The 24169-nt window shown below is 41.6% G+C and overlaps 2 protein-coding genes across 2 annotated transcripts; both read left to right on the forward strand.

Moving 5' to 3' along the window:
- The first annotated feature begins 5054 nt into the window (after window positions 1–5054).
- Window positions 5055–7499, forward strand: LOC138907021 (uncharacterized). Its single transcript, XM_070196918.1, has 3 exons — window positions 5055–5247; window positions 6030–6610; window positions 6963–7499. The coding sequence occupies exons 1-3, from the start codon at window positions 5055–5057 to the stop codon at window positions 7497–7499; spliced, it is 1311 nt and encodes a 436-aa protein (XP_070053019.1).
- An 8529-nt stretch (window positions 7500–16028) lies between these two features.
- On the forward strand, window positions 16029–18717 carry LOC104104318 (eukaryotic translation initiation factor 4B3). Its single transcript, XM_009612369.4, has 2 exons — window positions 16029–17278; window positions 18425–18717. The coding sequence occupies exons 1-2, from the start codon at window positions 16110–16112 to the stop codon at window positions 18504–18506; spliced, it is 1251 nt and encodes a 416-aa protein (XP_009610664.1). The 5' UTR covers window positions 16029–16109; the 3' UTR covers window positions 18507–18717.
- The last annotated feature ends 5452 nt before the right edge of the window (window positions 18718–24169 follow it).

A 24169-nucleotide genomic window follows, 5' to 3' on the forward strand; every position in this document is an offset into this window, starting at 1 on the left:
TCCTTCTTTCCACTTCAAAGACTCCGCTTTTATCACATCGACTTCTTCACGGAGTTTTCCGATCATCTCAATTATTTGTTGCAGCTGTGAGACCGAAAAATTAGTCATCATTTCGGTATCGAGCCCATAGGCTTTTAAAAGTATTATTACCTTCTCGGACAGATCGATCTGATCTTGGTGAGCCTTGGCCAACTCAACTCGGAGGTCTTTTATTTCCTCTCCCCTTTGGCCTAAGAAGAGTTTTAGGGAGTTCCTCTCCTCCGTAACCTGTTGAAGCTCGTCCTCGTATCAACGCAGCTCAGTTCGGGACCGAGAACATGCTTCTCGATGAACTTCTGCGGCCTACAAAGAAAGAAGAAATGAAGTTAGAAAATAAAAGCAAACATAAAGGTAATACCAACAAAATAATTTAAGGCTTACCTGATTCAAAGCCTGCTGCACCCCGTGAAAAAGATCTGATGCATCACTAGTACCGGCAACGTCCTCGATACCGGTAAACTGGTCACGAAAAGGATCATCTCCATCATGAGGCTGTCTAGTTCAAGGGCCCCCAAAGCTTGGGCTTCCCGAATCGCCCCTGCAGAAAAAGCAGGGAAGGCTGGCGAGTCTTTGATTGCTACTACCCCAAGTGATTCACTTGGAGCATTCTCTTCGGTTCGAAGAGATTTGAGGAGAGCCCCTTCAGACATATCCCCCATCCATTGTCTTCGATGGGAAGCATCTTCGATCTCCAATAACTCGGGGACTCCGCCCGAATCTTTCTCCGATATATCCTCAGTTCGAGGCGGAGCCTTATAAACCACCATCGATCCAGCTGCCTGTGGAACGTCGGTGGTCTTCTTTGTTCGGGCCGCCAGCGCGGACCCATTATTTTCTTCCTCTTCGCCTTCATCCCTTAGACGCAGAACTGATTCTACGGTAAAAGGAATGGTATTCTTGTTCGGCTTACGAGTTGTCCTCTTCTTCGGTTTTGGATCTTCGGGAGCGGATGCTCTTTTCCTCTTATTATCTTTCACCGGCTTTGGGACAGAGGCCGAAGCCTCTTCCTCGACGGACGAGGGCCTCAAAACCGCATCTTTGCCCACACCTACATATGGAAAATTTCATTAAAGTATATAGAAAACATCTCGTTCGAACTACCAAAAGGTACGAGAAAGGGGCTTACCATGATTTTTGGCCTCTCATCGGCCCTTTGACAAATCACGCCATGAGCGCTCGGCGTATTTGGAGGTCGAAGCCAGAGCTCGTACACAGTTCTTGAGATCGGGAACTGCTCCGGGCATCCAGGGAACCGCTGCATCACAAAAAGAGGAATATCGGTGAGAAAAGAAATAAAAGGTCAAAATAGAAGGAAGTAACAGCAGAATTACACTTACGTTTCATATTCCACTCCTCTAGAAAAGACATCTTTTCAGTCGGAATCAGGTCCGAAGTCCTTACTCAAACGAACCTGCCTATCCAGCCTTGATCTATGTCCTCGTCAATGCTCGAGAACAGAGCCTTGGTAGCCCGACGATGAATTTTTATTAACCCTCCTCGAAAAAGGCGAGGACGGTACAATCAGATGAGATGGTCGAGGGTGAACGACATCCCCTCGATTTTGTTTATAAAGTATCGAATCAAAAAAATGATCCGCCAAAAAGAAGGATGGACCTGGCCTAGGATTATTTAGTATTGTCGGCAGAAGTCAATAATAACAGAGTTGAGGGGACCTAACGTGAAAGGGTAAGTATACACACTTAAAAGCCCTTTCACGTAAGTGGTGATATCTTCGTCAGAAGAAGGGATTATTATTTCTTTGTTCTCCCAATTACAATCTTTCTGTAGTTGTTTGAGGTACCTCTCGGTTATCGAATACATGTACCTCGATACTGGCTCACATCGGCCGGGAACCGATGAGCCTTTATCGACCTTAAAATCAGAGGTAAGAACATACGCCCCAGGAACGCACTCCTCAGGCCGTGGCTCTACCGGTGTTTCGTTGGTGGCAGATTGTGAAGATGAAGCTTTCTCTTTCTAAGGAATAGTTTGTGATGTTTTTGCCATTTTCGAATTTAAAGGTCGAGAATAGAAGAAAGTAACAAAGATTTGGTAATTTTGAAGAAGGGCTTTTGAAAAGAGGAATCACAGATTTGCGATTAAACCTAGAGGATACGAAAAGAAACTTGGGAAATTTGGAAGATTGAAGATGTAAAAGTAGTAAATGGTAAAAGGAAGGGCTATTTATAGATTAAAGCAATGGCGGTTCAGTATCAGCGGTGGCCGACCACCGACTGACATGCATTAAATGCCTTGAAAGGCTAAATCGACGCGACAGCTATCACGTGCGTCATGATCGAGCGCAATGTAAACGTCAGCTTATAATCCGATCGAGCCGTTGAGAAATCATATCATTTCTCACCACATCCTTCCCGAGAAACGAGGGGACTATCTGTATACGGTCGAAATAGATTTCGGCCTTCGTACGATTGATCGAGGTCGAAACATAATGGATCGAAGAAAGACTTCGAGATGGGTTCCGAAGATTGTACAAACAAGCTTCGGATTCCAGCTATAGGTCAAACACCGAGTTCGAAGTCATCATCGAGCTCGGGTCTGAATCGAACTGTGATGAGATGATTTCGAGCTTAAGGGGCAGAGGCCAACCGGGATCGAGTCCGAATCATCACCTGATCCCGAGTCCATATCGAGCTCTAGAAGCACTACCAACCAGCACCGAGGCCGATCGAGCTCGAGCTCACAGACAAGAGCCGTTGCAAACACACTAAGAGAGAGAATCTCGGCGGAAACTAGGGAAAAGCTGATTTATCATGGATGATTTATCATGGATTCTCCACTATGTATTTTTAATTATATCTAAAGTAGGATCCTCCACTATAAATATGATGACTACATTTTTGTAGAGGGCAACTTTTTGCTTACATTGTAATTCAAGCACCATATTCTCCTATATTTGAGAGTTGTTCTTTAAAGCTTCATTAATTGATTCATCTTGCTTATTTTTAGAAATCATATTCTTTCCAACCTTGTTTATTTTGCATTCTTTGCAATCCATATTTGATATTCCTATTTATCCTTACGATCTATATTAAGTTATACCATATATCTTTAGAACCACGTACAAATTTAACTTTATTCATTTTTCGGGTAAACACTATAAGTGACTCCAGAATTTTGTTGTGAAATTTCACTTGTGGAGTAGAGCTAATTTCCAAAAAACATGCCCGCAAATGGCCAGTCTGGGCTCTCAATCCAAGCCCAACAGTTTTACAAGCGGAGGGGTCTGGACCAGTTATGTCTCAACTAGGCAATAGGGCGAGGCGGATGTAGCTTAGTGGCTACGGGTTCAACTGAACCCATAATTTTTGATGCGGAGTAAAAATTTATATGTAAAAATTCATTAAAATTGAAAAATAGTAGATATGAACCCATAATTTTAAAAATATAATGGGTTCAATATTAAAAATCTTAAAATTGAACTCATAGGATTTAAATTCTGGATCCGCCTCTGCGGCGGGGTAAGGCGGGGCGGGTGAAGCGTAGCTGTGCCACAAATTCAACTCGTCCTGCCCTGTCCCATTTAAGCAGTTTTTTTATTTTTCAACCTGCCCTGTCCTGCCCTGTCCTGTTTAGCTCCTTTTTTCTTTCTTTCTTTTCTTTTAAATTTAGAATTGTAAATTACTAGTTGACTCATCTCAAAATTACGCTACTGTCATTTTTACTCAGAATGAGAAATGACGTAGTCTTAATTAGCTCCTTTTCTGTTTTGAAACAAACACCACTGGACTGTTTTTTTTACTTAATGAAAGGGTTAATTTATGCCTGGACTTTGCATTAGTCTTTCTTCTCAAAATTACGCTACTGCCATTTTTACTTAGAATAAGAAGCACATCAGATTTTTTTCCAGCTTCGATTTCTTTCTCATTTACTATTTGTTGTTTAATCTCTCATGATGAATTAACTAGATATTATGCTTTAGTAACATGTCGTCTTGATTATGACACATTAGGAAAGAAAGAAAGAATAATTTTTAAATCGGATAACAATTAAATTTGTAAGTGATTTTAAGGATACGCGGATTTATTTGACACAAAGCAGTAAATAAAGATAAATTTAAATAAATAAGGATGAAGTAAGCTCATACCACACGAGGAAGATGATTTAAGCCTTAGTGAAATATTAGCTCTCGATCCGGGCTCGTAACGACAAGTATTAACTAATAAAAATAAAAGAACTAATAACATAAAAAATAATGACATATTGCTTTGGAATGCGTGTTACAATGTACTTTATGAATTATCAAACCCCTTTTATATAGTAAAGGAGTCATACTTTAGGTACAATCCTATAAAAAGTAAAAAATCTTTTGATTTACTGATTGTCGTTTTTTATCGGTACGTGTCGATATTCCCGCCGTAATATCCGGTCGGTAACGGATATTTTGGTCTTTCGTTGGCTATGCTAGCAATATTTCTTCAAAGTCGTTTGAGGCTAGGACTGATTCCGGGATCATGGCCTCGATATTCTCGGAGGCAGGCGTCCTGTCTTCGGGTTCTAGTCCGGTGGGACTTTGGGTCGATCTTCAGTCCTTTATTGTCATGTCTCGAGCCTAGCTTACGATGTCGGAGGCTAGGATACACCACGAGCTCGATTTCGACCGTATACAGATAGTCCCCTCGTTTTTCGGAGAGTAGACGACGAGAAACGACATGAGCTTCTGATTCTTACTTCGATACACCGTGACAGAAACGATAAAACACCTGAAACGTCTCGTCAATCAAGTCTTGATGGCATTAAATGCATGTCAGCCGCCGGTCGGTCATTCCTGGATGCTAACCATCGCTGAAATACTATAAATGCCTCTTCCTTCGTTCATTTTAACTTTACATCCAAATATTCTAACCCCGTACCTTACAAATTTTAATACTTTCTAGCACTTTTACTTTGGTTATTTGAGATCTTTTGCAAGAACTCTTGTCCATCTTCACCTCAAGCCAACAAGTACAATCTTTCAACTTTCTTTCCTCCCCCATTTTCCTCCATTTTCTAAAGAAATGGAAAAAACTTCTAAAACCGTTCTCCAGAAAGAAGCCCCTTCTACTTCGCAACCGGCTACTGAACCCGAAGAGACCTTTTCGCGCGCTGCCGTCAACGAAGCGATACCTGAACCCCCTTTGAAAATGTTCATCCCCGAAGGATGCTCGGTCAACGCCGATTTCAAGGGTGAAAAACCTTCCTCCGTACAAGGTCAGTGTGAGAAGGTCTCGAGATACATCTGCTCGATCATTGAAGAAATCCTCCCCATGGTCCGAAAAGACTGTAACTGGGCCGATAAGGACATAGTGGTCCTCGACCCCGATGAATCCATTACCACCCATATCGAGGGATACCTAAGTGTTTACACTTATCCCTTTACATTAAGCCAGGTGGATCCGGTCATTTTGGATTTCTGCAGAAGGTACAACATGTGCCTAGGCCAGATTCACCCATCGATCCTCCTCCGGTTCTTTATGAACAAAGTCGATAGATGTTCGTTCACCACCGACCATCTTCTACGTTTATACAGTCCCCGAATCTTCTGGGGGGGACTGATAAAGCTTATACGGCGGGCCAACAACGCCCCATTCTCAAGTATTGATGAGGACCAGGATCGGGGTTGGCAAGGCCATTTTTTCTGAGTAAGGACTTCGGACTTATTCCTAACCGAGTGCAGGCCATTCCCCGAGAAGTGAAATACCTCACGTAAGTATAATTTTTCTTTCGAAAGTCGATTTTATACTTATTTCCTTCTTTCTTATCGGTGTTTTGTGGTGGTGCAGCCGTCGCTCGGCTCCCGAATGTTGTCCCTCAACTCAAGGAGTGGGTTGAGTGTATCGTCTCGCAGATGCCCTACTCCGAGTGCTCATGGCGCAAGCTCTCGAAGGGCCGTTGGGAGGTCCGTTCCCACGGTGAGACTCCTTTCCTGAGTAGGTGATATTTGGATTCCTCTTTTATCATTAAGTACTCACTCCCTTTACTTCTTTTTGCAGGTTTATCCAAGGATGCCAAACTGAGGCCTCCATCTAGTGGCGAGAACTTACCTGCCAAGTCCCATGTTCCGAGGCAGGCCGAAGAGAAGAAAAGAAAAAGTGATCCGATTTCCCCGAGCTCGGAGAAAAAGAAAACAAGAAGGAGGCTGGTGCGCAAGACAAAAGAAGGCACAAGTGCCCGAGCACCACCTTCGGATTCGCTCTACCGACCGAGAGATGAATCCAAAGAAGAAGAAAAAGAAGAAGTCTCTGTCCTGATAGCCAGCGTGCTGTCGCGGCTCGAAGGGCAAGGGGCCTCCGAACCAGAGAACCTTGAGGCCGACCTGCCTCAAGGTAATAAGGTCGATGAGGAGGCTGAGGCCGAGGCTTCCCGGGATGCAGGAAGTGCCCCGAAGAAAGCACTCAATGTGATAGACATCACTGAATCACCCTCGTTTACTAAGTCTATGTATAATGAGCTAGAAACGGTGAAAGAACGTCCCAACGAGAGGGCCCGTGGAGCGGACGACACCTTCCGCAGTTTTTTTGATGGTGTGGATTCCACCGCCACGGAGGACGTCACCGGATTGGGTGACTTAGAGGTACCGAAAAAAGTCCATATTAGGGAGCAAACGCGTCTTCCTCGATCCCGAAACTAATCAATCAGTTCCCAGCTCCAAGTGTGGATCCTGACCGAAAGCGATCCATCATCATCTCTGTTTCGGAGGATGCCCGGGTCCTCTCCGCCCCCGTAGGGGTGGCCAGTTAACTTCGGTGGCTGGTGACCGAGGAAGACCAAGCCAAGATGAACGAGGTAGACGCGTCCTGCTTGTTCAACGAAGCACAGCATGCGTTGAACTGGGTAACTTCAGATACCTCTCGATGACTTCAATTTATCCTTTTGTACTCAGACTAATCCATAGATAATCCTAACATTTTTCTTTGTATTTTTAGGTCTCAATGCTTCATCATGAAACTTTCCTTCGGTATCGGAACGAGCTAAACCAGCTTGAAGCCGAAGTCCGAGGGCTCACTGAGAAGAGAGACACCTACAAACTCCTCAGCGAGCAACATGAAAGAGAGACTAAGAGCCTTCGAGCTGAGTTGGAGGTGGCTCGGAAGGACCATGCCGACCTGGTTGAATATGTAAAAATATTTGAAGTTAGTGACGATGATCTAGACACGGTGACTAACGGTCGAAACCTGCGGGACCAACAGAAGATCGATTGGATCGACCAACTCTGCGCCGAGATGGATGCAGTCAAGGTCGAGACCGAAGAATGGAGAGGCAAGATAGATCGTCTGGCCTGGAAAAAGGAGACTGTCCGGACGCAGTTGACCTCGGCAGAGGTCCAAATTCGGGCGACAAAAGAAAAGGCCAAGGTGCAGGCCCAAAAAATTAAGGAGATCCATTCTCAGCTTAGCTCGGTCGTCTCCGATCGAGAAAACCTTGCCAAGAAGCTCAAAGCGCTAAGTCAGTGGTTGAAGTGACCAAAACTGATGCCGACGAGATGGTGGCCCAGTATAAGGCCGACGCCGAGGCAGCCCAGGACCGCTTAAGGGACACGGTCGAATACACGAAGTTGCAGTCCCGAAGGGAGGCCCTCGAGGAGGTTCAAGCTCGGGGTTTTGATGTGTCAACCAAGATCGCGACCGCTAAGGGGTTCGAGGCCAAGGCTAAGAAGTTGGCGTATCCCAAGGATGAAGACTCCGAGGGATCGGGCGGATCCAAGGACGGAGAAGATTCCGACGGTCCCGGCGATGAGGCGGGCTCCGGTGGAGACCAAGCCGTTTAAATGCCTCATAGTTTTTCCCTTGTTTTTGTACTTTTTTTGTCGAGGCCGTTTGGCATTTGTAAATTTTTCTTTGTTTTTGCACCTTTGTGCTTTTTGTTGAGGCCGTTTGGCCTTTGTAAAGATATTTTCATATATATTAGGCTCTTTTTTCCCTCCGACGGTTTCTAAGCTTGCTTCTTTTAACTTTTTTCTTTATAATTGTGAAGATATCAAAATGCCTTAGCATGTAATATTTAGGTCCTGCTCGGAGATCCGAACAAGCCTTTCTTTCGATATTATTTTGTTTACGAATTGTGGGGGCTCGGTATGACCGGAAGCTTTCCTCAAAATACTTAGAACTTTTTAGATGATAATTTTACCGTGGGTAGCCTTTTGAACCGGTTTAAAAATTTTGAAGGCCTTATTTTTGTTACGGGTCTCGGACGTCTCCGAGCCGTTTTAGTATGGCCGTAGCCTTTTTAGTTCGGGTGTTGCCCAGTAGTCTTGTTACCCAGAGTTATCCGAGCTTGCCTTAGATAACAATCCCCGAATGGGGATGGCCGTAGCCTTTAAGGTTCGGGCAATGCCTAATAGGTCTTGTACCCCCGGGCCATCCAAGTTTGTCTTTGGACGTCAGTCCCCGAGTGAGAGCGATCATTTGAACCCAGATAAAGGTGGCCCTTAGATTCGATATCTTTAGGGGATCGAATGTAGGAAACTCCTTAAGAGAAAAGAAAAAAGAAAATTTTTAAGGGACAAGATATTTATCCGCAAGGTAGAAACTTCTTTTTATTTCTGTGCATAATATATATGGTTACACATGTGTACAAGCTTTGTGTCAGCGCTCTAGCAGTCTATGTGGGCATAATTTATTTGACCGTTTGGCCCTTACAGTAAATCCTATCGATCGAGCTGAGACCATTCGATCACAAAGTTTCTTTCCTTGCTAAAGTCATTATCCGAGGGTGATGCCCCCAGTGTTCGAGGCCGATCATAGAGAAGCCTCAAATAGTATTGTCGTGATCCTCGACACCAGTTCATAGTCGGCCTTCAATTTTAAGTTAGCATGATTTATTGTTGCCTCGTTAAAAACCTTGCCGAAAAACCTATTTGGGACAAAACCGGTTCAAGGGAAAAAGAGTGCAACGCGTGCTTTCAGGCCTAAAAAATGTGTCGTTCTTCGACGGTCGCCTAAAAGTGTTAATTCAAAATACAAATTAGTAAAAAGAATGAATGGGGTCGTACCTTAACAGTAATATCGCTTCAAGTGAGTTATGTTCCAGTTGTTCGGTAGTTGCTCACCGTTCATTGTTCCGAGTTTGTATGATCCCTTTCCAATGATCTCGATAATTTGATAAGGACCTTCCTAATTCGGCCTTAACTTCCCTTCGTTCAGGTTCCAGGTGCTTAGCTTTACCTTCCTTAACACTAAGTCCCTGACATTGAAATGTCGAAGGTTGGCTCTTAGATTATAATACCTCTCGATCCACTATTTTTGGGCGGCCAACCGAACAAGGGCGGCTCCGCGCCTTTCATCTATCAGATCCAGGCTCGTATTCATGGCTTCATAGTTTGATTCTTTTGTTGCATATCGGAACTTGAGACTCGGTTCTCCGACTTTGACCGGTATTAGATCTTCGACGCCGTAAACCATCAAGAACGGGGTAGCCCCGGTACTACACTTCAAGGTCGTACGGTATGCCCATAGGACTTCGGGCAGGATTTTCTTCTATTTTTCTTTGGCGTCGGTCAACCTCTTTTTGAGGTTTTAGAGTATGGGTTTGTTGGTGGACTCTTCTTTTCGTTCCCACTAGGGTGGTAGGGTGTTAATAGGATCCTTTTGATCTTATGGCCTTCGAGAAACTTGCTTACTTTGCTCCCGATAAACTGTTTCCCATTGTCGCACACGATCTCGGCCGGCATTCTGAACCGACCTATGATGTGGTCCTAAATGAAATTGATGACTTCCTTCTCCCTGAACTTCTCATATGCCTGGGCTTCCACCCACTTAGAAAAATAGTCAGTCATAAATAATATAAATTGAGCCTTACTAGGTGCCCATGGAAAGGGGCCAACGATGTACATCCCCCATTTCATGAACGGCCAGGATGACAAGACCGAATGTAGTAGCTCCATGGCTCGATGAATCATCAGAGCATGCCTTTGACATTCATCACATTTTAGTACGTACTCTTTCGCATCCTTTTCCATGTCAATCCAGTAGTAGCCGGCTCTAATTATTTTTCGAACCAATGATTCGGCGCTTGAATGATTTCCGCAGGTGCCTTCATGAATTTCCCTCAGAACGTACTCGGTATCTCCCGGTTCTAGACATATCGCGAGCGGGCCATCAAATGTTCTTCTGAATAGGGTTCCGTCTTCGGACAAACTAAATCGGGATGCCTTCGTACGTACCCTCGATTCCTTTGGATCCGAGGGTAGTTTTCCGGTCTTCAGATATTCTATATATTTGTTTCTCCAATCCCAAGTTAGGCTCGTTGAGTTTATATCGGCGTGGCCTTCTTCCACCACCAATCTTATGAGTTGTACGACTGCCCTCGAGTTGAACTCATCGTCTTCGACCGATAACCCCAAGTTAGCAAGGGCATCCGTCTCACTGTTTTGATCCCGAGGTACGTGTTGTAGAGTCCACTCCTTGAACCGATGTAACGTTACCTGCAACTTATCCAGGTACCTTTGCATTCGTTCTTCTCTGACCTCGAACGTCCCATTGACTTGGTTCACCACAAGGAGGGAGTCGCACTTAACTTCGATCACCTCCGCCCCAAGCTTTTGGCTAGTTCGAGACCTGCAATCATGGCCTCATATTCGGCCTCGGTATTAGTCAATTTTATAGTCCTAATAGATTGTCTAACTATATTTTCTGTTGGTGGCTACAATACGATGCCAAGTCCGGACCCTTTTGTGGTCGAGGCGCCGTTCGTAAAGAGGGTTCAGATCCCCGAAGAAGTCCCCGAGTTCAACAATAACTCTCTTTCGACCTCGGGTATTAGGGTCGGCATAAAATCGGCTGCAAAGTCTGCCAAAATTTGAGATTTAATGGCGGTCCGGGGCCGATATTCAATATCGTACCCGCTGATCTCCACGACCCATCTGGCCAACCGTTCCGAGAGCTTGGGTTTATGCATTACACTCTTTATTGGGTAAGTAGTCACAACACATATGGGGTGACATTGAAAATACGGTTTCAGCTTCCTAGAGGCGCTTAGCAAAGCGAGCGCCAATTTCTCTAGGTGAGGGTATCTAGTTTCGGCCTCGCCTAAAGTCCTTCTAACATAGTAAATTGGAAATTGCGTATCTTTCTCTTCCCGGACTAGGACTCAACTTACCGCTATCTCCGATACTGCCAAGTACAGGTATAGATGCTCGTCTGTTTTCGGAGTGTGGAGTAGCGGTGGGCTCGATAGATATCGCTTGAGCTCCTACAAGGCCCGTTGGCACTCCGGGATCTATGAGAAGTTATTCTTCCTTTTCAATAGTGAGAATAACCAGTGGCTCTTGTCGGAAGACCTCGAGATGAATCGCCTTAGGGCGGCTAAGCGTACGATTAATATCTTTACGACCTTCACGTTGTCCACAACAATGATATCTTCGATGGCTTTGATCTTATCGGGATTGATCTCAATTCCCCTGTTAGATACCATGAATCTGAGGAATTTACCGGATCCGACTCTAAATGCACAGTTCTCCGGATTCAACTTCATATTGTATTTCTTTAATATGCTGAAGGTTTCCTGCAAATGTTTTAAATGGTCCTCTGCTCGCAGGGACTTAACCAACATATCATCAATGTAAACCTCCATTTATTTTCCTATTTGTTCCTCGAACATCCAATTTACTAGGCGTTGGTAAGAGGCACCGGCATTTTTTAGTCCGAATGGCATCATGTTATAGTAGTATGTGTCGTACTTAGTGATGAAAGAGGTTTTTTTCCTGATCTCCCGGGTTCATCCGTATCTGGTTGTACCCAAAATAGGCATCGAGAATACTGAGGATCTCGTGGCCAGCCATTATGTCGATCATGCGATCGAGGTTGGGCAGAGGGAAGGAGTCCTTGGGACATGCCTTATTCAAGTCTTTATAGTCTACACACATTCTTAATTTATTTCCTTTTTTAGGGACTAGCACTACGTTTGCTAACAAATTCGGGTATTTTACCTCCCGAATGGACCCTATTTTAAGGAGTATAGATACCTCATCCTTGATAAAAGCATATATGACCTCGGACTGGGGTCTCCTCTTCTGCTTGACCGGGTGGAATTTTGGGTCCAAGCTTAGCTTGTGAGTGGTTATTTTCGGCAAGATCCCTGTCATATCAAGGTAGGACCAAGAGAAACAATCTTCGTTAGCTATAAGAATGTGAATGAGTTTTTTCCTGAGCTCGGGGCTTAACCTCGTGCCAGGTATACCTTTCGATCAGGCAAGTGTTCGATTAGTATGACTTGCTCCAGTTCCTCGATTGTTGATTTGGTAGCGTCGAAATCATTGGGGGCTATGAAAGACCTGGGAACTCCGTAGTCGTCGTCATCGTCAACCCCTTGTTTTTATGGTTATGTCGAGGCTAGTATCGATAATTACTATTCGGCCTCGTCTTTGGCCATCGGATTCTGACCCTTCGATATCGAGAGTGTGGATGCCGGGATCACCTCATCGACCGCGAACATTTCCTTGGCGGTCGGTTGTTCCCCGTAAACTATTTTGATTCCTCCGGGTGTTGGGAATTTCAGCACCTAGTGCAGTGTTGAGGGTATTGCTCTCATGTTGTGAATCCATGGCCTCCCGAACAAAGCGATGTATCTCATATCTCCTTCGATTACATAGAACTTGGCTTCCTGAACGGTTCCGGCAATGTGCACTGGTAATGTTATCTCTCCTTTAGTAGTCTCACATGCCATGTTGAACCCGTTCAGGACTCAGACCACAGGTACGATCTAATCTTGTAGGCCGAGTTATTCCAGACCCTCGATCTGATGATGTTGGCTGATCTACCTGGACCAATTAACACACGCTTAACTCGAGATTTATTTATGAGTACCAATATTACCATTGCATCATTGTGGGGCGACACGATCCCCTCAGCGTCTTCATCGTTGAAAGACAAGGTTCCTTCCGGTAAGTAATCCCGAGTCTGTTTTTCCCTTATGATGGATACTTTGGTGCGCTTCAGCATCGGCCCCTGGGGAATGTCTACCCCACCAATGATCATGTTAATGACGTGCCGAGGTTGCTCCTGCTTGGTCTGTTTATTAGAATCCCTATTCCTGAAGTGGTTCTTGGCCCGATCACTTAGGAATTCTCGGAGATGTCTGTCGTTGAACAGCTGGGCCACCTCCTTTCTTAATTGTTGGCAGTCTTCTGTTTTGTGGCCGTGAGTGCTGTGATATTTGCACATTAGGTTAGGATCCCTTTGGGATGGATCAGACTGTAGAGGTCGAGGCCATTTGGTATCTTTGATGCGTCCGATGGCATATACGATATCGGAGCTATCGACGTTAAAGTTGTACTCTAATAATCGTGGCGCTTCTTTAGGCCCGACGGGCCTGTCGAAGTTGATTTTGCTCATGAGTCCTCGATTGTTTTGACCTCGGTCATTTCTCCTTTCATTTCTCATAGGGTTCCGCCCAGACCCAATGCTTCTTTGGTCTTCATTGTCAGCTCATACATATCCCTGTTTGATCTCGGTTCAGGATCAATGTCTCTCTTGACTCTGTCGAAGGTTCTGACGGGATACACGGACCCGGAAGGGGCCCCAAGCTGATCGTCTTCGACCCTGATTTTTGATTGATACCAGTTATGGACATCGGCCCAAGTGACAGCCGAATATTCTACCAAGTTTTGTTTCAACTGATAACGAGCTTCGAATGTTGAGTCCTTGGGTGAAAGCCTGAACGACCCAATCATCAGCGACCGGCGGCAGGTCCATCTGTTCCACTTGAAACCGGGACACGAACTCTCTGAGCATCTCATTATCCTTCCGTTTTACTTTGAAAATGTCTGACTTCCTGATCTTGACCTTGATAGCCCCGGCGTGTGCTTTTATGAAGAAATCTGCAAGCATAGCAAATGAGTCAATAGAATTAGGAGGTAAGTTATGATACCATATCATAGCTCCTTTGGATAAAGTTTTCCCGAACTTTTTCAGCAGGACAGATTCGATCTCGTCATCTTCCAAGCCGTTCCCTTTGATGGCGCATGTATAAGAGGTCACATGCTCATTTGGGTCGGTCGTTCCGTTGTACTTAGGAATTTTGGCATACAGAACCTTTTCGGGATCGGCTTCGGCGATGCGTTCGGAGGAAAAAGTTTTTGAACAAACTTCTTGGAATCCAGGCCCTTCAATATCGGGGGTGCTCCTGGGATTTGGTCGACCCTGGAATTGTAGGTTTCTACTTTTTTGTCATTGTCTTTGATTTTCTTCTCCCTCGATTCTATCAGTTTTGTCAATTCCTCGAGCATTTTTATGATCTCGGAGTTAGTCCCCGATTCATTTTCATTCAGTCTCTCCGTGATCGGCTCATTTCTGCTGGTGACTTCCCGGGATGGCTCAGGTTTAATTCTGCTCGGCACGCGACTTTGGTTCTGTAACTGCGCTATCTGTTGAGCAACATTTCGAAGATCACCCGTAAATTGATCACGTCCTCTCCAATGTCTTGTGTATTTCGAGCTGCTGATCGGGCTTCACCACGGACGTTATTCTCGGGGCTAGTAGGCAGATTTGCGTCGATGGCCACATGCGAGTTGGCGTCAATCGGGTCAGCGACCGGAATTCTGATGGGATCAACAGGTGGTACCTCGCCAATGGGCAATATGTTGTTATTTTCGCCGTGATGACTGGACTCATTGCAAACATGTAGAAGTGTTGACTGGGAGTTTGACATTTTGAGCTTTAACCTGAAATTAGAGACACTCTAAAGAACAAGTGTAAAGTAGTGTGTGTTATAGAAATTTGTATCAAATAGCCACTATTATCCTTAGCCCCATGGTGGGTGCCAAACTGTTTATCCTTAAAATCGGATAACAATTAAATTTATAAGTAGTTTTAAGGATACGCAAATTTATTTGACACAAAGCAGTAAATAAAGATAAATTAAATAAATAAGGATGAAGTAAGCTCAAACCACACGAGGAAGACGATTTAAGCCTTAGTGAAATATTTGTCCTCGACCCGGGCTCGTAACGACTAGCACTGACGAATGAAAACAAAAGAACTAATAACAGAAAAAATAATAATATATTACTTTGGAATGCGTGTTACAATGTACTTTATGAATTATCAGACCCCCTATATATAGTAGATGAGTCCTATTTAGGTACAATTCTATAAAAAATAAAAAAATCTTTTGATTTGCTGATCGCCGGTTTTTATCGTTACGTGCCGATATTCCCGCCATAATATCCGGCCGGTCACAGATATTTTGGTCTTCCGTTGGCTATGCTGGCAATGTTTCTTCAAAGTCGTTTGAGGCTAGGACCGATTCCGGGATCATGGCCTCGATATTCTCGAAGGCAGGCGTCCTGTCTCCGAGTTCTACAACGGTGGGACTTGGGGACGATCTTCAGTCCTTTATTGTCATGTCTCGAGCCTGGCTTACTATGTCGGAAGTTAGGATACACCGCGAGCTCGATTTCGACCGTATACACACTTAATAATTAGGAACTCGGCATCGGATTGTTTAGGATAGAGAGAATGTTTTAATACCAGTATATAATAAATTATGCTTATTATTTGTGAATACTGTCTGAATTTCTTAAGTTAAAAAATATTTTTTCTAGGAAAAGAAATAACAAACTCAAAATACTGGAAAAGGCTCGTGTATATCATTTTTTAAAAAAATTAATAAGTATACGAAGTCTTACGGCCTTCCTTTTTTACTTTTTTTTTTTCATTAGTCTGTTTTATTTCTTTTTCATCTTTTGAAATGTTTCTGCTTGTTCTTTTTTTCGCTGTCTTTATTTTTCCTGATTAATATAGCGATTACTTGTAATTTCCTAGCTAGACCAAAGATATGGAATGCAATATTTGTGGTCTACATTTACACGCTTTCAAATAAAACATAAAAGAATAGTGTAAACTCAACGCAAAGTCCATTTCCTTTGAGATGAAGGACTTAATCTCCACCGTCCAATCAAGCCGAATCTATTCCGGAAAATCGTTTCTCATTGAACGCTTACCGTTAGATCAAATCAACGCATCCTCTTTTATATATATATAAAACCTATTTCTTCGCTTGAAACACAAGCGAATACTCTCAAAAAACCTAAGGGATAACAAACAGAGTCCAAAGAGCAATTAGCAAGAGCAAACATGGCGGCAACCGTGAGCGCGTGGGCAAAACCAGGCGCGTGGGCTTTAGATTCAGAGGAACATGAGTCCGAGCTCCAAAAGGAAGAGTCAGTAAATGGCGACAACCACTCTAACGGCGCCGCCGCTGGGCTCTCCGATTTTCCATCTCTAGCTGCCGCCGCCACCACCAAAACGAAGAAGAAAAAACCACAAGCCCTATCCCTTCAGGAGTTCTCAACTTACAGCTCCGTTAAGAAGTCTCAATCCGCCGCTGCTGCCGCCGTCAAGGGATTAACGCCGGAGGAAGTCATGATGCTCCCCACCGGTCCCCGCGAACGCTCCGCTGAGGAACTCGACAGCTCTCGCCTGGGCGGCGGCTTCAGATCGTACGGTTATGATAGGCAAGGAGGTAGAGGTTCGTCGGACGAGTCCCGGAGACCGGGAGGGTTCCGACGTGATTCCGACAGGGAAATTGCGCCTTCACGCGCCGACGAGACTGACGACTGGGGCGCAGCTAAAAAAACTTCCATTGGTAACAGTTTCGACAGAAGGGAGAGAGGCGAAAGGGGAGGATTTTTCTCAGATTCGCATTCCAAAGCTGATGAATCTGATAACTGGGGCGCAAATAAATCCTTTGTACCCTCTTCGGGTCGAAGATTTGATAGGAGAGGGAGTTTCGGGTCAAACGGCAGTGATTCGGATTCGGATAAGTGGACTAAAAGGTCCGGTGGAGGTGGGGCATTCGACAGTTTAAGAGAGCGAAGAGGCGGGGGCTATGAGTCCAATAATAGTGGAGTGGATTCAGAAAATTGGGGAAGAGGAAAGAGAGAAGAAACTTTAGGTGGTGGTGGTGGAGGAGGTAGGCCCAAATTGAATTTACAGCCCAGGACATTGCCTATAGCTGAAGTACAGCAGCAGAATGGCGGTAATAATGAGGCTACTGTGATGGTGAAGCCCAAAGGGTCTAATAATCCATTTGGGGCCGCTAGACCGAGAGAGGAAGTTTTGAAGGAGAAGGGACAAGATTGGAAGGAGATTGATCAAAAGCTTGATTCTTTGAAGTTAAAGGAGGTGGTTTCCGAGTCAAGTGATAAGAAAGCTTGGGGGAATGGGAAGCTGAGTTTCATGCGTGAGGAGAGGACTGAGAAGAGTTGGAGGAAGCCTGAGCCGAATGAAGTTCGTCCTTTAAGGTTGTGATGAATTCTTATGTGTTTTAGTAGCTGTTGTTTTATGCTGAATTAATTTCTATGTGATGTTGGTTTTTTGATGAATTACTTCGTAATTGATTATCTATTTTTGAAAGGTAGGGTCTCTGATGAATCATATTACTGGTTGCTCTTTAGTCTTTGCAAAAATGAATCAACTGTCACTAGTTAATTGGTTATAGATATTTGGTAATAGACTTTTTGAAAAATGTTGGGGTATGCTGTTTGGTCTGAAGAAGATTTATTTTTTGGGGTTAACAAGTTATGTTAGGGTTAAATTTTAATTTTTTTGCTGGATTGGGGTGTTCCAAGTATCATGTAGTCGTGTAGTCATAGTCATGGATGATTTATGGAAGAACAACTAAAGCTTTGTGTCCGCTTGCTTGGTACTGAATGAAGCCAGCTGCTTTGTACCCTAAGTTTAGCATTGCCTTTTTAGGGACTTGATTAAAATGCCATAGTGTTGAGCACTGCAATAAAATGCTGCTTCACCTCATATATTTGACTCAATTTTACTTCAAAATGGCCTCAGAACAGGACGTTGCTAAAAGATATGTAACATTTTGTTTTCGAGGTCTTCTGTCCTAAATTAGAGAAATTATGAGGGGTTTAATTTTGGACGAAACGGGGCAAATGAGTTACGGATTTGAATCCAACTAATTTCAGAATGAAACATAATTGATTGAGTGCTGATTCTTGCTGCTGGTCAGTGCATTTACCGGCGAGCGAGTTGGATAAACTCTGGTTCTGGTAGAATAGGATTGTATGTGTTAGGCCTATCGGGTCAACTATACCTCCTTCATGTGTTATGCTGCATTAGCAGTTTGCTAGTGGCGTTTGGTTTGAGGGTCACAAATGATTTTTAGTCAGTTCAACCGGATTGGGAAGTGTGACTTATTATGTAGTCTCTCTTTTTCCTCCGTTATGTTTATGCAGCAGCTTGGAGTTGCACATGTCTGATTTATCTGATTGTGCAGCAGTTTGACGACGTTATCTGCCTTAGTATTTGTTCTACTTTCCTAGTGCACCTGAAAATTTACTTGGTTTACTAGTTTCTTTTTTATTTAGAATTATTTCCACTCTGTACCTTAGTGGCTTGGTTCTTGACCCTCATTTATAAATGTATTGTAGTGCTGAGGAAACTGTAAATGGAGCTGTTGAAGAAACTGCACAGGGAGCTGCTGAGGAATCTGGTGGAGAGCCACAAATATGATGCCAAATGGAGGAGTTATTTATGAGTTGTGTTTGTTTCCTCAGAGTTTGAAATAGTTTTACCCCGATTCATGTGATGCGAAGCATTAAAGCAATTTTGATAGAACTGCTCAATTTTGATAGAACTGCTTAGTCTGTAGTGGGTTGTGTTTTTGCTGTGTACTTCACCAACATTATTGTTTTGCTATTTATGTTTTTTCTTTTCCTGTTCATCATAGTCCAGAATTGTTTGTTCGTAAGCTAGTACACATTCATTTGCGGAACACAAAGGCATAAAGACTGTGTGGAAGATTACATATTCTTATAATTCTTATTATTATGTTTAGATCTTGTTTAGGATGTTAAGATGGGATTATTAAAAGATAACAGATTCTTATAATTGTGGAAAGTTGTTTACAAAAATATGTGTAGGTTTTCAAGTTTTAACTGGAATGAAGCTTTATATTGGCGAGTATAGGCAGCAACTGAAATCTGCTCTCCTCCTTGCTTCGGCTGGTGTTTAAAGTGTTTGACCTGTATCTTATTTACCATGCATCTACTTTGTCTCGGATAGTGTTTGTAAGGTCCCTCTAGTCGGCTAGATTTAAAATTTCAAAAGAAATTATCTTATCTCTAGTACGTTATAAGCTTGTAAATGAGTTTTCTTTAACACAACAAGATTAGCACAAAAAAGTAACTTGAATTTGGGTCTTGTCATCGCTTGTTAACAATTCTATACGTGGCTCAAGAGTAAGAATTAAGTCTATACATGATTTTCGATGAGTATAAAAACAAATTGATTTCTGTTTTGAGTGTTGGATGACTTGATAGGGGATTTACTGTTAAGGTTGTGATTTAACTCGCCAAAACTGTAGAGTTCCAATTTGCTCATAAGTTGGGCAATTTGACGGTCTTTTTCTTCCACAATGGTTTGCTTCATCGCAGCAAGCTAGATGTTTAATGTTTGAGTGGATGAATTATAGTGGGTACTACCTATAACATCACAAGTGGATCGAGGCAACACAATCCCTGTACTGGGACGAACACAATACTTTTTGGGGTTTGTCATTTTGACCTGAAGGCTAGGGTTTGGACTTTGGAGGAGTTCCCTGCATCTAGAGGATTTTAGGCTGTAGACAAAAGGGATTCATATACTTTGTGAGAGTTCCCGACGGCCGGTGACATAAGTCGTAGTTGCTGTAGACAGTGGCGGCGGATTCAAGATTTCAAAGTCATCGGTGCTCACCGGTAAAAATATCGAAAGAAGAGAAAAAATGAATTTAGTAATTACCTTAGTAAATTTATTAAGTTTATAATTACCTTAGTAAATGTAGACAATGAGTGCTCACTCAATACTTATCTACATTTTTTTTATAATTACCTTAGTAAATCTATTAAGTTTGGTCAAATTCTGCAAAGAAAAAATCCGTAAGTCTCCTAACTACTATTTATCGTAAAATACTACACGTGCAGTAATTGGTAACGTCATATCTCTCCCATAATTCCAGAGCATGTAAATTTACACTTGGTATGGTCATGAGCTGAGATGATTTACCATTTGGAATATATAGTTTACCCTGAAACTTAGGACTAAATCACTGTGACGTATTTTTTTGAGCATAGGCAACCTTTTACACAACTATTTTTTTTTAAAAGTGTATCTAAGACATTGAATTTTATCTTTTGAATTTTATTCATTTTGTATTTATCTTTTGAATTTTATATTCAAAGATACATTAGTCATTTTCTTATGTGTTGACTGTTCACACTTTAAATACATTACTATGATTACAGTGCATCTTAAACTTTCATGATATTACGACAATACATTTTTTTTTGTTTGACAAATGGTATTATTCATGAATGCTCCACATGACTCGGACGGCTAATCTAATATATCCATCGCCATCGAGTTTTTGCCACGTTATAACTTGTAAAAAATTAAAGAATTTCAGAAATAAAAAGGCGGTCTTCTTCAATTTCTATTTTATTTTATTTTATTTAATTTCAGGCAAACGTGGTTGTATGGCTATAATTACTACATTCACATCAATAATCCCTTTATAACTCAAAAGTGAAGCTGCTTTTTGCTCTGTTTGTCAACGCTCAACTATAAACTGTATTACTCAACAAGAAGTTGTCTGTTCTTATTGGATATTTACTCTTCTGTTTTTTGTCAATTTGACAGTCATATATAGCTGTAATTTGCGACCACCTTTAGTTTCCCATTTATGCTATTCAATTTCTTAAGAGCAATTCTCTTGTGACATGAGACATGATTCGTGGTTTTTGCTATGTTTAGATATCCACTAGAATGCTGAAATTAGAAGTGAGTTGTTTTTGAAAAAAGATGACTATATATATATATATATATATATATATATATATATATATATATATATCTTAAATATATGACATAAAGTTTTTTACTTTAACTTATATTAGTTAAAATATTAAAATATTTCTAATATTAAGTCACATACTTATCTCAAAAGTACCATCAAATGTGAGGTATGTTATTTAGTGATGACCAGAAAATTAAAAAAAAATGCTCTTCTCGTCATTCATGTATTGTATTGTTGATTAATATTATTATTGTTATTATCTTACAAGCCACCTGATTTTTTATTGTGTACATAAAACTTTAACTGATCATATCTGAATGCAGGTATTCTAAAAGCACAAAGTCCTCTATAAACTTGGTTTCCAGGTTGCCACGTTCTCTTTGCATCGCAACTACTTCCTCCCTGCCATATGCATGATATGAAACATAACTGCAAATGCATAACATAGAACAATCAGTTACTATGACATTTCCATAAGCTTAATTAATGCAACCTAAAACATGTTGTTAGGATCGGGAAGTGCGGAATATAGCCAAACAACGGTATAATGACAATAACAAAGACAATTGAAGTTGATAACAACGACAATTAAAGTAGATAAAGAAGACACAAATTTAACGTGGTTCGGTCAAAGTGACCTACGTCCACAAGCGGAGAAGAGCAATTTACTATAAGAATAAGAGTACAAAAGAGAGTACAAAATTAGAGTAAACACTCTAATTAATCCCAAATACCCTAAGAGAATAACCTCACAAGATCACTCCAAAGAAAGGGATCACATAAGTGCTTCCCAACACTTAACTCTCATACAAAATACTCTTAATATAGGAAGAAAATGAAGAAACAAGAAATGAAGACTCAAGTCTTGTTGGTGTGTCTAAAATGAACTAATGGCCTTCCCTTTTATAGGCAAAAAAGTCTTGACCTCTTAGGTGTAAAAGAAGAGATACAACTTGTGCAAATGATGTCCAACACACAATGTAATATTTTTGGGTCCCAAAGAATATTGCCAACAAAGTCTACACTTTGCAAAGATGCTTATGCTTATGTGAGATGACTCCCTTTGACAAAATAATGGCCATATTACAAATCTCCACATTGGCTTAATTTTGGATGATATAGTAAATTTGCTCCACCTTCTCCGTAAAAGCCCCAATGGGCATATGTCAAAATTTAATGCCATCAAAATCAGACAAGTTATCTGATACCGAAACTGTAGGGCCTATAACAGTGGAGCCCAATAAAGTATACAACGAACCAGATCTGTGTGCTTTCATGATCACACGAGCACCTTGAAAAATTTTCAGAACTCCACCTTCACCAGTGAATTTGCACCCAAGCGATTCTAAAGTGCCCAAAGATATGAGATTTTTCTTCAACTCAGGAACATATCTAACATCGGTGAGAGTTCTCACCACATCATCATGCATTCTGACCCGAATTGTACCTTTGCCAATAACGTTACAAGTAATATTGTTACCCAATTGGACAACTCCACCTGCAACTGAATCATATGTAGAAAATAAGTCCCTTTCTAGGACACATATGATATGAACAACCGGAATCTAAAATCCACTCATTGTCTAATCTGAAACTAGTTTCAGTTGCTAAAAATATAGTTCCCTCAATCTCATCAGTTGCTACACTAGCTTCGGCGGTGTCAGTATTTTTGTGCTCATTTTTTCTTTCCTTATGCTTTTCTTTATTTTTCAGCTTATAGCATTCGGAGATAATGTGACATTTCTTATGACAATAGCGACACTGTAAATCATTGTATCTGGATATGGAGTCGAAGTTGCCCCTAACAAACAAGCCAACTTCCGCTTGAGTTCCACTAGCTTCCCAAGTAATATCACTATCTATCTGTTCCTTTGATTTTAAGATAGATTTAATATCCTTATAAGAGATATTATCCTTTGCATAAAGCATAGTATCTCTTATATGCTTAAAAGACGGGGGTAGAGAACAAAGCAGTAACACAGCTTGATCCTCATCTTTAATTTCAACATCTATATTACTCAAATCCATAAGAATGGAATCAAATGTATCAAGATGAGAGAGAATAGAGGTACCTTCATCCATACGAATTGTATAAAGCTTCTGCTTCAGGTAAAGTCTATTTTCCACCGTCCTCTTCATATATAAGGTTTTCAATTTTTTCCACATGCCTTTAGCTGTGGTTTCTACAAAAACTTCACGTAAAACCTCATTTGAGAGATTTAAAATAATATCTGCTTTTGCTTTTTTGTCTATGATGGCAAACTCCTCATCCGTCATTTTATCCAGCTTCTTCTCCTTTCCTTGCAACGCCAAGTCTAAGCCATCCTGAATTAAGATAACTTCCATCTTTAATTGCCACATTCCGAAGTTTGCACTTCGGTCAAATTTCTCAACATAGGTCTTTGTTAGAGTCATTTTGGCTATTAAAACTAACCTGGTTAGATCCGGCTCTGATACCAATTTGTTAGGATCGGGAACCCGGATAGTGCGGAATATAGCCAAACAACGGTATAATGACAATAACAAAGACAATTGAAGTTGATAACAACGACAATTAAAGTAGATAAAGAAGACACAAATTTAACGTGGTTCGGTCAAAGTGACCTACGTCCACAAGCGGAGAAGAGCAATTTACTATAAGAATAAGAGTACAAAAGAGAGTACAAAATTAGAGCAATTTACCTTATGCTTATGTGAGATGGACTCCATTTGACAAAATAATAACCATATTACACATGTCACTAGAATTGTACGCAAGAAAGAGAAAGAAAAACACTAGAACATTTAGCACATTAAAACTTAGTAGGTCTCTCGGCCAAAACCTTAAAAATTAATAAGAATCTTTAAAATTGATACTTTAATTGAAGCAATAATGTTCATGGTTCCTAAAACACTTGCATACATTAATTTGAAGGATATTTAAGTGGTCATGACTCATGAACCAAGTTTCTAAAAGAGTATTCCCTCCCGTCCATTTTAGTTGATTTTTTTGATCGTTTTCACACATATTAAGGACTTTACCTTTTATAATTAATTAACAATGAAATTGATCATATTAAACTTAATTTTTTTATTGAAAATATAACAAATACTCCTAAGTTTTTACTCAAGGACAACTTTGTAAAAAAAAATTAACAGTACAGCAAATGAGAGGCTAGTGAATGCAATAAATTGCTTTAGTTTGTCTAATAAAAAGCTGGATCATAATGATTTTTTACCCGTACCGATCTAAATACTTTTTCAAGAACCATTTTTTCCAAAACCTCATTAATGGAGACAGTTGAGCGTTGCTGTATAGCCAAGCTTCATAAATTCTTCTACCACCATGTTCAGTGCTTTT

Source organism: Nicotiana tomentosiformis, chromosome 1 (assembly GCF_000390325.3).
Source record: "Nicotiana tomentosiformis chromosome 1, ASM39032v3, whole genome shotgun sequence".
Lineage (NCBI taxonomy): Eukaryota > Viridiplantae > Streptophyta > Magnoliopsida > Solanales > Solanaceae > Nicotiana > Nicotiana tomentosiformis.